Source organism: Dermacentor variabilis, chromosome 7 (genome assembly GCF_050947875.1).
Source record: "Dermacentor variabilis isolate Ectoservices chromosome 7, ASM5094787v1, whole genome shotgun sequence".
In the NCBI taxonomy this organism is placed as follows: domain Eukaryota; kingdom Metazoa; phylum Arthropoda; class Arachnida; order Ixodida; family Ixodidae; genus Dermacentor; species Dermacentor variabilis.
The window spans coordinates 154,156,069-154,172,823 of NC_134574.1; the positions used below are offsets into that span (position 1 = coordinate 154,156,069).

The following is a 16,755-nucleotide window of genomic DNA, read 5'->3' on the forward strand; positions in this document are numbered from 1 at the left end:
GCCGCTCTACATACTGGAGGGAGTGAGTGGAGAGATGCCTGGAGCCATCAAGCCGATCCCCAGCGCCAACTGCTGCTGCGCCGCTCGGAGGTGAAGCCGTGTGCTCGCGGAATGCGGCGCCCAGCACTGCCGACACGTTGTGGGAGGCGAAGAGGAGGGAGGGGGAAGGACACGCCGGAATGTGCCGGCGCGCGCAAAGTTGTCCGCGGCTCGGCTCGGCTTGGCGCAAAAAAAAAAAAAAAAAACGCCGCGCGGTGGAGAACGGGGACCTTGGAATGCCAGTCGATTTGCTCAGCCCCCCCCCCCTCCTCCGCCACCCCCACCCTCGCTTTGTCGTCGGCGGGTCATTGCCGAGAGGTGTGCGCTGCGCGAATATGAGAAGAACGGGCAGAAAACAACGGTCCTCGGTTCCACGGGGATGTATGTATGTATGGCGACGGGCATGGAATGGCAAAACCACGAACGCGTGTTTTCGTGTCCGCGCTCGAACATTTTTTTCTCTCTCTTTTTTAAACGTCATAGCTGGGGTTGTCAAGAACGATTTCGAGTATCGCCGAATGCGATCACCGGAACCGACGAGACGGGAAGAGTGAAAGTGTTACCAATGTTTGCAAGAAATACTGCAGAGTGCAGTCTGCTGCAAAAGTTAACGTGAGACCTGAGAAAAGATATCCGCTGCCTCAGAAAGCGACGTCATCAGAAAACAAAGAAAAAAAAACGACAGAGAGCGTGAAAGAGGGAGGGAGGATTTTATTTGAATGCAGAGATGGAGCACGTATGTAAGACATGTACCTCAGAGTTACGCACACGTATACGCAACTACGAGATATTTTTAATGAGCTGTTTTTCAAGCTTTCCCGTAGTCATACTCGTTTCGCACAAAATGAATACAGAGACAAAAAGATGAGAAAATCGTTGACTCAATCTCCGGCTCAAATATTTCGGGCACACAAGCAACGGATTAAAGTTGATCACCGCGTTGTATAAAAAAAAGAAGAAAGAAATAAAGAGAATAAGAAACTGCCAATCATCTATACGAACTTTCGCTCAATTTAACTAAGATCAACTCAAACGTATCGACAAGACGCACAAGAAGAGCAATGGGAAAACTCTTCAAAAACTCAAGAAAAACTCAACACTCGCGTTCTAGTGAAACACTCATTTTATACATTTTAGTACGCAATTCAGCGGTGAGCAAGTACACTATCTGTTGCGTCAATTGAAACATTATCCAAGCAGGCGCGGTGGCATTACAGTAAAATCACCTTTGACACTATACCCCTGCATTCATATTTGCGCCTTAACTCGAAGTCCGATGCTTGACTTGGCGAAAACCACGCCGGGCCCGTTAACTCGCCGACGGAAACACAATGAGCGTTTTGGGCCCACGTACGCCAATTGTCAACTAGATCAGAGTCAAGCATGGGCTTCCAGTTAAGAAGCGCATGCTTGAAGTTAAGGTATCCGTATTGCTGAATACGGATGGTAAGGCTCATTTATGCACTGTACGAATTATGCTAACACAGGCAGTGGTATCACAAACGATAGCCTTTTATCATTTCGACAGTCGACTGTCATAGCCGCGGAACACTGATAAATCGCACCTTTTAAACGGGCACTCTTAAAAGGAAAGGAAGAGGGGGGGGGTGCCACAAACTGTACATGGATCGGCTCTTACAGTGTAATTGGTGGGTTATACGTGGCACCCCAGCTCTTTCACGTTGTAAGACAGACACGACGGGCTAGCTTCCGTGAAGCGTTGATATATCTCCAGCACCCGCAAAGGACTGCTTTTCAAAACCACAAAAAGTTCCTGAAGCCTCAATATCCGAAGCACACGACCGCTTGCCGTACAGCCTGCGGATTGGCCTTAATTGTTAAGCTGCTTTTAATCAACACACAACGGAACTGTTAATGAGATTTGCCGTCTTTCCCCACTTAACCCACCTGAAGAAACCATTTCCGATTAAACATCCCTCGTAAACAAAAAATTTCATATTTGGCTCTTCTCTTTCGAAATCGAGTCATAGTCATGGTTTGTAAACAGGGCGCCAACAAGATGCCATCATTTTAAAGCGCCCCGAAACCCATCTCGTCGCGAAAACGAGAGGGCAATTTCCCGGCAGAACAGCAGCGCTATATAAGATAAAAAAGCGTTCGGAGACGCCAAACGCTGGGCCACCGTAAACGGCCGTTAATTGGTTCTGACGGAAGATTCGAGAACAATCGAGTTACCCGGACGGGGTCGATATAGGAGAGAAGCCTACAAATTGCGAGTCACCGTAGTTGGGGCCTGCGCGATTGCGATATCAAAAGTGCTAATCGAAAATCAAATTATACCTAGCTAAGCAACTGAACGGAAGCTTATGTTTTAGACCGAGCCCGACAACAGCTGTAGAATATAATGAAGAATATATAAGCGATGCTAAGATAGCCGCGTAAGTCATAACTTTTGACGGGCTCTTAATAACTGCACCAACGCTTCATCATACTCTTCCAGTATTTATTTATTTTCCCGAAGGGTTCTGTATAGGACATAACACATGGGAAAAGAAGGAGGGGCGAGAGCAAACAATTTGTTCATCAGTAATAAGTCATTCAATGCATAACACACTTAACAAGTTAAACAAAATCAAGAAGGGGGCCGACAGATGGAGTAGCACACTCTAGTATAAAAGTTACATACAGAGAGATAAAGTGCCTCAGAAAAGCTGGCCTACGTTTCGATAGATGGACGTATCTTTGTCAAAGGCAAATAATAGTTGACAAAAATAGGTTCACCTTTTGAAACGTAGGCCAGCTTTCTTGAGGTACTTATCCCTGTTTATGTAACTTTCACCAAGTTATATACATACTACACTTAAATAAAAGTTGTGGCAGATTGCATTCAAAGAAAGCCAATGTGGTCGGATAATATTTTGTGGATATTCTGGCCAGTCCTCATAACTATAGAGTAATCAAATACTCATTCGGCGTAAAGCCAGTCATGTTGCGTTTTTCTCATAAAAGCAATTGAATCGATCCCCTGCTCCAAGCACGCGCGCAAGTTGATTACTGACAGCAGGCCTTAGAAGGTAGGAAAAAAAAGTAGGTATTCCTTTCACCATTGCCGACGGAACACGGCATGTCGAGAATCCCGTCAAATCTGGCTAGCGCCTTGAGCAAAGTTGGTGGTATGCAGCGACAATCAGCACAATGAAGTGAAATTGAGGCGCACATAGTAAGTCGACAAGAGGGTTCAACCCATAGAGTTTCCAACTACAATCACTAGAGGGAAATCCGGCGCCAAGATCGTTAAGCCACCATAGGAATGATGGGCAGCACAAGAATTTGTCTGATCTTCGTGCTTGGGGCTCCAGATGTTCTTCTGGCTTCGTTTATTACGCTTTATCTGGGCCAAAATTGGCCTAAGTTTCAAAGCAATTTACACTTTCTTTTTTAATGCAGAGGGTAATAAGACTCTGCAAGCACGCATAATCGCTGCTAATTGCAGTGGCTCCGCTTGTCGATGGGTCCGTGGCGTAATGGTTTCAATATGGGGCCTCTGTGCTAGAGGTGCTGTGTTCGAATCCTGCCGTCGTACAATTTTAATAATGTTCACTTAATTATGTTCACCCTGCAAAGTCACGAAACCATTTAAAGCCAGAAGGACGAACTTTACGCAAATCCATGCTACCCACCCATGATTTCCATGCTAGCCGAACTGTCTTGCTTGCAGTTCCCAAAGGCACTAGCGCCACAGTTCCCCTATATAGTTAGTTGTACGAAACTATGGTTCAACCTATATAGTATTTTGGTACTGCCACGTTGTAGTGCGACGGTCAAGAATCAGACAGCGGCACCCAACTGAGAGGCACGAAACTAACGCGTCATTGGGTCGAACTTACGTCCACAAGAACAAGTTACACTCAAACACAACGATAACGGCGAGCACGGGCGTCCATCGCCGAAATTTGGTTCCACGGCTCAAACGCGTCGGCTGTTTATGCATCTCACCGCACGTTCGCGCACGGAATGTGATCACAGGCAAGGTTCTGTCGCTATGGGACGATCGGCGATAAGACGCGACAACTTTGTAACGTCGTTAGCCGGTGAAAAGCGGCCACCGGAAAAACACAAACAATGTGTACACGAGTCGGTATACTGAAAGCATATTTAGCGCCAGCAAACAAGGACGGAAGGGAGACGACACCACAATGCGCTAACTTCAACAAGTGTCGTCTCCCTTCCGTCTTTGTTTGCTGGCGCTAAATATGCTTTCAGTTTACCAACACGCCCAAAATGACAATGCTGAGTCGGTATACCTACAGCTTCATGTCGGCGATCTTTCTTTCTTTTGTTTTTTAAAAGCGCAGCTCTTTTAGGCAGCCGTTCCTCCGGCGAGCGTCGGCTGGTTAAAACAGAGCGAACGAGGACAGCGAAAGATGAAAATGCGAACGCCAAAGCGCAGCGGGAGATGAAAGTGGCGAGGAGGCAAGCGGAGGAGGAGGGTACCGCGAGAGGGGTGAGAAGACAAGCGTAGCGCGGCGACGATGACTACGAGGTGGCGCCAGAGTAGCGCGCGCGTAGTTGGCGAGCTCTGTCGGCGGCGGCTGCTGCTGCTGTGAATCGCGCCCACGCGTCACCCACGGGCTGGCTCTCGCGATCTCTCCAGATTAGCGAGGCAGTGGCGCCGCTTACAACAAGCCACACGAGAGAGAGAGATTGTCCGCGCCACCTAATATATGGCGAAATGAAAAGACATATAGAGAACATATGAAAAGACAATTTCGCACAAGGGAGTATCGTAATCGTCAGCGAATTTTTTTTTCCGCGTCAATAACGGGCAGAAATGGCGCAAACACAAACGCTGACACACGTAACTGAATTAGGGGATATACAATTAGCGAACAGAGGTTGCCAAAGCCGAGCTTTCCGTAAAGATTCAGGTGCAAGACAGCCAGCCCCCACTTTTTTTTCTATAACTCGTCCCTGTCTGCGCCAACTCGATAGAAGCCCCACATCAAACCACCATATATATTTCATATATATTCCAAGTGCCCAGATAGCTCGTCCATCTTTTCTCTTTATTTCCGCATTCCTAAGTATATATCTGGCCGAGAGTCGGCAGGCCTGTCGTTTCCTCCCGTCCGTTCTGTCTTAAGTACTATAGCAGTGATTTCCGTAAGATTCAGAACAGGTTCATTACAGAGACACGAAGAAGAAGAAGATGGACGTGATCTCCTTTATCCTTTGCGATAACCTCTCTGCGCGCAGGTCATGCCTTCGAAGGTGTGAGTACGCCCCGACTGATGTTGCTTCCGGTGAAGCCTCCCTCTAGCCATCAGAATGCGACCGTTCCGGAAGCAATGGCCGTCTAGAGTTTCCTTTTTCTTATTTTTTTTTACATTTTCGAATAAGAGGCAGAAAGTGAGCTAGCAAAAGGAAGATCTCGCTCCGGCGATGTTTCCCGGCCGCAGTAGCCAGTTGAGAAAGCAAGGCATATTGCCGCTGCCCCCTCCGTAATCGGCGGTATTCGCTTGCGAAAATTTCCCTATTTCAATTCGCTTATGTAATTTTTATCGCAGCAAGGCTAAAAGAAAAAAGAAAAACGGGAGCAGCCCGACATCGCTGCCGAGGCCTTTTCAACGTCGAGAAAAAGAACAAATATTCTCTCCGACAGATGTTATAGAAGACAAAAAGTGTACTTTGGAAGCTTGGCAAGTTGGAGAAAGGTGCACGCACCAAGGCGAAATAGTCATCCACAGTGCTTCAAAGGGAGCCATTAAAGGTTACCCCTAAATGCAAACATAGTCCGGAGCGCGGAATTCGCGTTTCCAAGGGGAGCGAGGTATAGGTTTGCATATATATATATATATATATATATATATATATATATATATATATATATATATATATATATATATATATATATATATATATATATATATATATATATATATATATATATATATATATATATATATATATATATATATATATATATATATATATATATATATATATATATATCCTCAGCGGTAGCTTAGTGTGCCTCCTCAATATGATGGTTTGCCAGGTTTGTTGGCACAGGGACATATTGTTGCAAACTGTTTGCAGCCGTTTACAATCCCGTCCTCGCACTGTTTGCAATAGTAACCTGTAGTGGCTATGGCATTGCGCCGCTAAGCACGATGTAGCCGGTTCGGTGACGGTCGCGGCGGTTCGCGGGGGGGGGGGGGGGGAGGAGCAGCCGAAAAGTGCTATAGGCACACGGGAGCGATCATGATGGCAGCTCGCGGAACGCGCGCGAAAGGGTGGTATCGCCAATGTGGCACGCGCTGTTCCCAGCCACTGAGTGGATATATGCCCGGCTCCGCTGTAGCTCTCGAGGAACCGTGGGGTGCCGTAGATGCAATATCCGGCGGCGCACGTGGCCTGGAAGCGCACTGTTTGCGACTTGCTGAGTCACGGCGTAGGGAGAGCGCGCTCCTTCTCACCCTCCCCCTACCTCCCCCCGCTTTTGCCCAGAGACGATGCATCCGGTCCGTGCGCCGCGTCGTCCGAGAAAGGGGGCCACCGTCAGGTTGGTGACCTCCGCGCCATGGCTGCGGCTATGTGCACCACTGACCCTCCCTCCCTCTTCCCTCCTCTCTCTCTCTCCTATCGGGACTCGCACGAACGGGGATTCAATCACGCACGCCTCCAATTCTCGTCGCGACCCTTATACAGGCCGGAAGCTGCTGCGCAGCTGCTCGTTCACGACGCGCACAAGCCTTTCAGAGCAGGCATAAAACCTTTCGTATCGCGTTGGCGCGAAACCATAACATGCCCAAGCTTATATAGAGATGCTATAAAAAGCTAAGCTGAGCTGTAAACAGTGTTAGCAAAATACTATTCGAGAATACTAAAAACGGCACTCCTACCATGAGAGGAGGCCTCGCTGTGACTTCATGTATTATGTTGATGACGTTCGCTCAGTTATTAGAAGAATAAGCAACACCGTGTTACAAAGAATACAAACAAGTTAGCAAGTTTTGAAAACTGTTGCTGCGTCACAACGGGCGCGAATACGAGAAGACGCTTTGAGATCCGTGACGTCACACTGGCGTACGCCGGTGCTGGAGTATTGGCGTACAAATTCGAAGTTTGGCCTCCATTATTAAAGCGCTTTAGAATGTCAACGTATTACCGCGAAACTAACGAAAATTCTTTGTTTCGAAAAAGAAAAAGTACAAGTAGTAAGACTGAAAAGACAAACTGATTGAGGGTTTCTCTTTAGTGTGCCTTTATATTCACTTGATTCCAATTGTTCTACTCTAGTTGTTACTTTGTCTGGAGCAATGGTACTTGTGTCCAAGACACATGCTTTATATCATATTTCGCGGGCTTTCTTTCAACGCAGAAAATAAGATTGCCACGGAGCGTGTACGTTGCCACAAGAAGATTGGATTGGTAGTTTTTGAATGCCCTCTACAACGTAACGAAACGCTCTTAGTCCTAACGTGAATATTAAAAAAGAATCATAAATGATCTTAGTTAATGAATTAAACGCAATATAAAATAACTTACCCTAAGGAGCGTCACATGACGGCATACCATATGTCGTTGGTTCCATTCAGTTGCGGTAAACTACTTTTTAAAATCAATGGTCTAAGTTACGTGAAACACTCAGCATGCCCACACCGAAGTCAAAATAAATATGTGCACAGTTTTTGCTTTCATCATCATCATTTTATTTATTAAAACCAATACAACAAAACATGATTGGACATGTTTCGCGGCATGCCACAAGTAGGACGGGGATTTAATGCTACAAGTCCGTACTTAGACCAGCATTTATTTCTTAGAAACTAGAAAAGAAAAAGAGAAGACTCACGAACGCTGCATTTTATCATTCCGAACAATATACGTATATACCGGACATATATCCAGACAGTATACGTATATACATATACGTATTATATACGTATGCGTATGTACATCCCGGATATACGTATATTGAGCCAAACTCATCTGGAAACACTGTTTGCAGATTCTATGATAACCAAATGGCGCAAATGCGAGAGTGCGCGATTATTAGCGCAAATGACAAAACGAAGGAAACCCCAGTGGGCTGCAGGCCTATAAGGGGGGTGGGGGGGGGGGGGGGGAGTTACTACAGCTTTATGGGCCGCTAAACTTGGGCCGCGACCCAATCGAAAATGTCGATGTGAACTGCCCAAGTATAGGCGGCGCTGCTCTTCAGCTTTCTCCGTCATGGGAAAACGATCCCAGGAACGGTCAATATTGATACGTTCATTCCAAGGACTAGAGAAATAACAGGATTGCTCGAAGATATCACTCACGGTGTAGATCGCTACTCACTTCGAGCCCCCATGTGAAGCGGGCACCCCTATATTTCGACGTCTTCAAGGGCCCAATTACATAGTCGATGTTGAATTACATTTCCCAGCTGGCAGCTGCAGCGACACGGTGCTGATGGTTCAAGTAGTGCAAAAAAAAAAAAATTAAAGGAAGAAGAAGCAAGACAATCTCAAACAGTTTCGTTTTGAAGTGTTCTTATTATTTACTAAAAAAAATTACAGGAACCCCATTAACGAGGAACACACAGCCCCACTAATACCCGTACCTGATATACATATAGAACGGTATAGTCGACCAGTCGCAGTAACGTGAAATTTGGTAAAGTTAACAGAAGGACACCGGTGTGTCTTCCTCGCGAATTTCGTCGAGGAAAGAGGATTACCGAACCCGAGCCAAAGAATCCTGTCAACCTTGTGAGCCGCTTTAAGACTCGCAAAGCGCCACGCTATATGCTCTTGGTGACAGGGGGGCATCTACGGCTGCATATTGATAGAACGGTTAATGTCCTCGGGACTTCGCCAGATGCATGGCGCCGAACCTCGATCAAGAACAAAAGAGCGCTGTCTTTTGGCAGACAGCAGATGTGATCAGTGTTTAATGCAGCGCATGGATCCCACGCGCCAAATCAACTTTTTTTGTTGTTGTTATTATTTTATCGGATTAGTTTTCAGAATACCCTACCACGTGGCTGGGAAAGTCGTATCAGACTGACATGAAACGCGGGGGAAAAAAGAAGAAAGGTCAAAGTAACGCATTTTGTGCATTTTTACTTTATTTACAAGTTACATAGCCGCGTGCTTGCGTATCCGGCCGCTTGTCTGCCCTAGCCCCGAAACTAGGCGTTATTGCTGCTTCCTGCACGCGTTCCATTCAGGCCAAGGCGTTCGGAGCTTACAGATACGGAAGTTACTAGTCACACACGCACGCATGCACACACGCATGCATACACGCGTGCACACTCTCTCGAGGGAGCGAGCGAGCGAGAGGAAACACCAGTGAGGTGTAGGCCTAAGGGCGCTTACTACCGCTTTAGAAGCAGGAAAGGACATGCTCCAAGTGCTAACTTCGAATTGCTTCTTCATCCGAGCATGAATGTTCTTGGGTACGCACCGCTACAGACTCACGTTTCTTTCTCTCTCTTTTTTTTTTCTCCTTTCGAACAGAGCTGGTACTACGCGATGCACAAATAGAACTCAGTCGACCCTAGGAATGTGTTCAGTACCAAACTCGCCCAGCTTGCTGTGTTAATTGAGTTTCTCCCTTTCACTCGCAAACTGTTAAAGCACACTTCGCCTCAGCTGCAACTTCCTACATTTCTTTTTCAATACCTGGCCTGCAGTCGCCCGTCATGCATGATAGCCACTGGTCCACTGCGGCGACACCGAATTTCCCGCACATATAATCCCTGCTGTTGCTAGAACATGGAAAAACTTTAGCTTGGCGCTGCCGTCGCTTCCTGCCCGGTTGGCCTGATCCTTGCCTTCCGCATGACGTGCGATCACGTGCCAGAAAATATGGTTGACGTTACCCCTAACTATGCACCCCCTAAACTGCGACCTGCCACTGGAAAAGTGGCGCGCTCCCAGTGACCTCCATTTTGGTGTCGTTGAGGAGGCTATGCCTCTACACTTCGATGCAAGCGGTGAAGACCGCTTGCCGGTGCGCCACCTTCACGGGATTCCGCAGGCAAAGTAACGCAGCGACTTCGAAGCTATATTTTCGTCATTTTCGCGGCAATAGGTTTATTATTAGATGATAAAATGTGGGTCAAAGTTATTTCTTTTTCTAAAATTTCGCGCGAGACAACACCGCCGGTGCGTCATTGTGACGTCATGGATTTCAATGTATTATAATAGTACTTGGGCCGTCGTGGCACCGCAAAAGTTCTAGAAGCTTGCCGAGTCGAGTCCTTGGCTCTCTCACAGAATACAATGTAGTCCATGTTTAGCGGTAAACAGTTAACTAGGTAACTACACCTCAGCAGACGTCATAAAATTCGTGACGTCACGGCGACATGATGCGGGAACTGCCAAGCAAACCAGCGTCAGTTGCAATATATATATATATATATATATATATATATATATATATATATACACTATTTTAAGCTCTTCCATCCCCTCTGTGCTTCTATCACGTCACCGACTTCCCACACTTCACACGCATACAATTTTTTTCCACTTTGACACACCAGATGCTAACACATAAAGAAAGTAAGAGAAAAAAACAAAGAAGTCTGGATGTTTGTCGGCGCTGAAAAGGTCGCGGCAACGCAAGAGGAACGCAACCGTTCCGACAGAGGCGGCGCAAGCCACACGACTCTCATGGGGAACAGCGGGAGGTGAACTTTCCTGGGATTTGCACGCGCCCTGGACCGAGCAGCTTCTTCTCCCCGAGACGATCAGCGCGGCATGAGAGAGAGAGAGAGAGAGAGGGAGAGAGAGAGAGAGAGAGAGAGAGAGAGAGAGAGAGCAGAGCGGCACCGCCACCACTGCTCAGATGTACGGGCGCGCCGTTTGGGAGAGGCCGGCGGCCAGATATCCGGGGAGGCTTCACGGCTCGTTTGACGCGCGAGGCGGTAATCTGCAGCCCCAATTACGGGAGCGCGCGCGCGCGTTCTCCAGAATCGACGACGCTCTCGAGCGCGGGTGGCTTTTTCCTCGCGAAGACCGGCTGCCAGCCACGCAAAAACACGGCAGTGTTGCCAGACTGAGCTATTAAACGGAACAACACCGGCCCACAGAGTTTTCCTATGAGAATCACTCTAGAGGGAACGCTTTGGGGACTGCAATCCTTCAGCTACTGTTCGAATAATATCTTGGTACGTGGATATTTTTTTTTTGTTGTGTTCGTGATTTGTGGCTGACAAACGTTCTCCTCGCGAGATTATTCAGTGCGCGTCATATGTTACTTAATTTCCAAAGCACTCGTAATTGTCTGAACACGGCAGAGCTATATATATATATATATACTTGCGCTAGAGTTCCTATAGCCACAAATTGGCATACCACTGACTGTAGCGCAAAGTTACAACGAAAGTCCCCGACGTTCTCTCTGACCGAATGCTGCGCAGTTAAAGATAACATTCGTCCAGGAAAGGCGTTGGTCCCGGGTTCGATGCCCAGGTCCACCTGAAATACGGGTTTCCGTCGTAGCTTCGTGCTACGACAGACGGGTGAATGACAAGTAGTACTTTCTTTCATGAACCTTCCTCTTCCTCGCGGGCTTCCGGGGAACTGAATTGCTATAGTAAATTTTGGCAGGAAACTCGGGAAACCGCGTGACAGCATCGACTCGCCTCGCTGGACAGGCCCGCCGCGCACATAGCGCTTCTCACTAAAACCAATAAAGGGCACTCTGGCACTGCGATCGTTAAATAAATAAATAAATAAATAATAATAACATAAGATCTCGGGAAACCCCCAATGTACTTACGTGCACTCGCTCGGACATGCCCTTGAGCCCCTGGATGAACTCGGTGGCGGTCTTGGCCTTCTCCGAGAGCGCCTGCAGGTTCTGCGACAACTCCGTCTGCAGGGAAGACAGAGAGAGATGGGGGGGAGAGAAACGATCAGTGGGGGGGTTTAACGAAGGGAAATCGCAGTGACAGCTGTTTGCTGGAGTTATATCTCCAACTTCCAACGCACGTTTGCATTTAATTACTCCAGCCACGCTTACAACGCATCACGCAAATGTGCATCAACAATATATAAACCAATTGCACAGTAAACAGTGCGCTTACACCCCCCGCCCAGTATCGACGCTTCAAAATGCCCCCTGCCGCGCAACCATCGTTTGTCATTTTTTTGCCGTCTGTCCCACCGCTGGTTACACCCGCTATCAGCGCCCAAGCACAATGTTGTGACGTTGTCAATGTTGTGATTCGCGCATTCCGTCAATCACGCTCGGGAGGCAAGCAGTGACGAGATGGCCGACGGCACCGTATATTTAGCGCTTGATGAAGTCCAAATTGAATTCATTTTTTTCAGGGTGGAGGGCGGGGGGGGGGGGGTATTTATTAACATCCCGAAGCTGCACAGTTGGAATACGAGGGTTGCACCAGAATGGGAGCACTCGGGGGGCTGGCTAACTTCGGCCACTTGGGTTTCTATAACGTGCCACGAAATAGTACGCAAGCGTTCTTGAGTTTCGCCTCTCCATAGAGGTGAATGGGTGGACGGATGTGGATGGATGTTATGATCCTCGCCTTTGGAGCGGGGCGGCGGGTTTTGAAACCACCACCATGTGGACGTCAGCACAACGTATGCGCACAGCCGCTGAGCCACCGCAACTGGTGCTCTGCGAGGTGACTGCTGTGGGTAACTTATATAAAACACCCCGTTACACCTGCGTCGTCCGTATTGGATTGAACCGTTTGTAAGCAGGAAAGGCTGTATAGCCAATGGTTACGGTCGGAGTGATGTATACGGCTGGGCATATTTATTATAGATGGGCTGCATTCGAGTGACGACCACCGAGACGACTTTCGCCGGATCGAGCATTCGACGCTCTGTAGAGCACGACTTCAGTCATATAGCGGGCGTCGTACTTTGAAGCGATTACATTGCACCGGTCATTGAGCCAGAAATTAAGCCCGTGGCGGCGGCAGCGTACGACCACCGATGTGACGCGGACGCGTCGTGGCAAGCGGCTGGCCAAAGTGGAAATTGATTTCCCTACGCGGATACGTTCTTGCCTTACATTTGCCTTACTTTTACATTACATTGCCTTACGTGGGCGATGAATCATCAATAACTCCTCCTCAATCGGCTCCACACGCTACGCACACTGTCGAAGTTCTGATGTCACACTTTCATCTGATTGTGCCATATGCGCGTACCGTCATAACCAAGTTGTTCCTAATACAATTGGAGTTTCCTCGTTATCACATGCACATCGCTTGATTTTGACTTTTAGCCCTCGACGCCGTCTAGAATGTTCGTTGATCCACACTGTACTCGAAGGTCGTATAGCGCGTTCATCGTGCGCCACTATGTTCAACGAACGTCACGGCATTGCCGGAAAGGCAACGTGCCTCGCGCGATCTCTATAACCAACAAGCCGCGGATCGAGAGAAAAAGTGAAAACGACCGGCTGCGACGCTATACACTCTCCAAAACTCGCCAGCAGGCGTCGGAACAACTCCCTCTCCCAGCACACCCATGCGGGGGCGTCACCTGGTCGGGCCCGGCTATAGCGCAACGGCGTCAACGCTGCGCAAGCGGCTTGGACACTTTCTTTTTTTTTTCGCACAAAGGGGCAGCAGCCACGGCAAAGCTCGCGCGTAAACCGCAAGCCGAACCCGGGGCTTGGAAAAAAAGCCCGCGGGCGTCGGAGGAGCCGAAAACAATGGGCGCCCTGATTAATAAGAGCGCTCGCTCGCCGGCTGCAGCATGCATGCCCGTGCCGTACGGCGCCGCTGGATCAGTTAGGGCCGCGGTTATAGAGGCAGTTGGCGTTCGGCTCTGCGGCGCGGCCCACATACGAGAGCCCGTGGATCGAGCTGGCTGGCTGCGGAGCGTCGGTGATTAATCGTCGCCAGTGTACGCGGCTTTTCGCCCCCCCCCCCCCCTCATATAGCTGTGTATATGGGCGGCAGGCACGCGACCGACGACTTCCGTGACGCGAACAGTGCGGCACGCACACGCGCGTAGCCGGCTGCGACGCTGTAGGCGTCAATAAACGAGTTCGCAGCCTCCGGTCGTATATATATAAGTATACAGCGGTCGAAAGGGGGGCTGCTTACGCACGTGACACAGCCTCGAGAACGTTATAGGCCTTGACATTTCGACCGGCATCGACTAACGGCACTTTCCGACGAAGTTCGCTGATTCACGAAAGGAGAATGTATACGCGTTCTTCTTTCGGCAATAATCGAACTTCGTTGAAAACGACACAATGAACGGAACGCGACGGCGCACGGAATTAGATTGAGCTAGTTGGTTATAGGGATTCGATTCAATTCGATTCTCTTTATTCATCCGGAAGATAACCCTGTCACTGAAACGAAGGTAGGAATTAAGTTCCGAGAGCCACGGACACAGGTTGCGTTGTCCAGTACATTTCGTTTCTATATAGACGTGTTTGCACGCCTGCGTATCAGGATAACATGAAATGGCCACAACTTATCTATACCCGTATACGGGACACAATACACAACACTTGGGGAGCAAAGCGTTCTGTTTTTTGTATTCCGGCTTAGTATACGGGTGTCCAAGCAAACTTTAGCCAATTTGCAAAACGAAAACGAAAAAAGAAAGGATTAAAAAAAATCAACGCAAGATACAATTACAAAGCATACGATGTTTGGTCGTCAGTGGTCTGACGACTGAACACCGTAGGTATTGACATCGCATCGTGCAACGTGTTTTTACATTTTCTTTTCTTGAACAGTTTTGGCGCTAACGTCAGGTGGGACACCCTCTGCATACCATATACCAAACACCCACTCTGCATACCAGTCTGCTCGTCCTTACCGGTCGATCTGGCTTCGCACGCAACGAGTCATCGACGACGCCGACATACAGCGACAACTGGAAGGCGAGCGACAAACGGTGCAGTCCCGTAGGAGTGTGGCCACTTGGCGCTTCGCTTTTTTTGTGTGTTTTTTCACAACCGGTCCGAAATACGAAGAGACGCGAACGTATCGCCCCCGCGCGGGCAGGAACCGCGCTATTCTCGAGGGCAGCGCCAAAGGCAGCTGCCCAGGGGCGCGCGCTTACAAACAGCAGCAGCTCGCTTCTCCCGCGGGCGGGAGTGGCAGCGGCCCCGGGAGGAACAACCCGGTGTTGCGACCACACCCACCGGGGAGGCGAGATACGCCACCAGGGCTCGTTAAGGAGCTTCATTAGCGCCGCCGAAGGGGCGCATCAACGTCACTGCTGCTGCTGCTGCTGCCGCCGCAGTATACACTCACACGCCACGCGAAGGCTGCCGCCATACACGCTATAATACACACCCGCAGCTTTCTTCCCCAGACTCATCACATTTTCTTTTATTTTCTCTCGTCTTCCTTCCTTTTTGTCGCTTCTGGAGCCTCGGCTGTTGTAATAAGACTCCGTCCACACTGGGGGACCGGCACTCCGCCTGGGTGGACGAGGGGGCCGCCCCCTTATGGAGCTATAGCTGTATGTGCCCGGCTTCATTCGCAAGCTGCATGCAGCCATGCAGCGCTGACGTGCACACTCAGGAAGCGCTCCGTCTGCGCACACACTCTTCCGTCCTCATCGTGTCGTACACAGTGTGCGTTATAGCACGAGTATATGGTACGTTTCCACGCCATCGACTGAGCGGCATCTGAGCGGCATCGTTTTCTGAGCGGCATCGGAGGGACTTGGGCGGTTTCGCGGAAAACGATGCATGCGCGCCAGGTGCCCAGTGTATACCTCGACGGCGGCACATAACCAGCACCACTTAAGGGGCTCTCACCAGGTCTGGCCACGTTGAGCTGACAAGACCAGCGCATACAATGCGCGTTAACGATCGTGTCTGCAAAGTATCACGCCGATATATACAAGCTGCGAAAATAGCTGAAATTTCAAACCTAAGACACCCTGCGTCCTTGTCCTCGGGGGCGCTGCGCTCCCAGCCGGAGAGTCGACGTCAATCGTACAAGCACCTACGTACATGGCAGTGCCGTGACGTCACTCAAAGTCACACGTGACTTGGATAATTACTCAATGCAACGTCAGTTATCTGTTTGATCCGTTGCTTAGAAGATTTAAAGTTCAAAGTACAACACCTACAAACCGAACCTCTGCGAGTCTGTTTTACTCCGTGTTGTAGCAAAGGGGAAGTACTCCCGTTTCGTCTGCTTGTTCCCACGTCGTGAAGTCGCGAGCGCAGAAAACGAAACTATCCGCAATTTTCTACCGGGTTCCAGTGCACGACCGTGCTCTTTGATACACTTGCGTCTGAGACTGCGCTCGTGACCAGTGGCACATGCCCCATACTGCTAATCAAGTGTGCTCGTGCACAGCGCGCAAAACCGTGCGCTGCGCGAAACGGGACAAATGGAACTGGCGGGCGAGACCGCCACCGGAAGTGCGCCACGCAGCAAGAACGCGCGTGCGAGAGAGAGAGAGAGAGAGAGAGAGAGAGATTTAGAAGGCGGGGCGTGTGACGTATCCTTCACGCCATCCACGGGCCACGGTAAGGGGGAACGCATGGAAGGAGTGTCGCTTGCGGACGCTAGACGGGGAAAGTGGAGAGAGAGTGTCTATGTTGCGCAGTGAAGCTCGCCTCCTGAAATCATGGGTTCGCGCACTTCAAATATTTCAATCTCTTGCGGTTGAACACTCTAAAGGGCACGTAACCACTTCCAGCGCATGGTAAAAATTTGCTATGCAGCCTGGCGAGGGGCCCTTTAACACGGGTGGCTTCTGCACCGTGTCCGATTAGAACCGTGCA

General features: G+C 49.2%; 1 protein-coding gene across 1 annotated transcript in view; it reads right to left on the reverse strand.

The window, feature by feature from the left end:
• Trim9 (E3 ubiquitin-protein ligase Trim9) overlaps nt 1-16,755 on the reverse strand; it is a 259,700-nt gene that overhangs the window by 39,351 nt on the left and 203,594 nt on the right. The window contains exon 2 of the mRNA XM_075699731.1: nt 11,782-11,877. Coding sequence (XP_075555846.1) covers nt 11,782-11,877 — 96 coding nt within the window. The remainder of the gene's footprint in view (nt 1-11,781; nt 11,878-16,755) is intronic.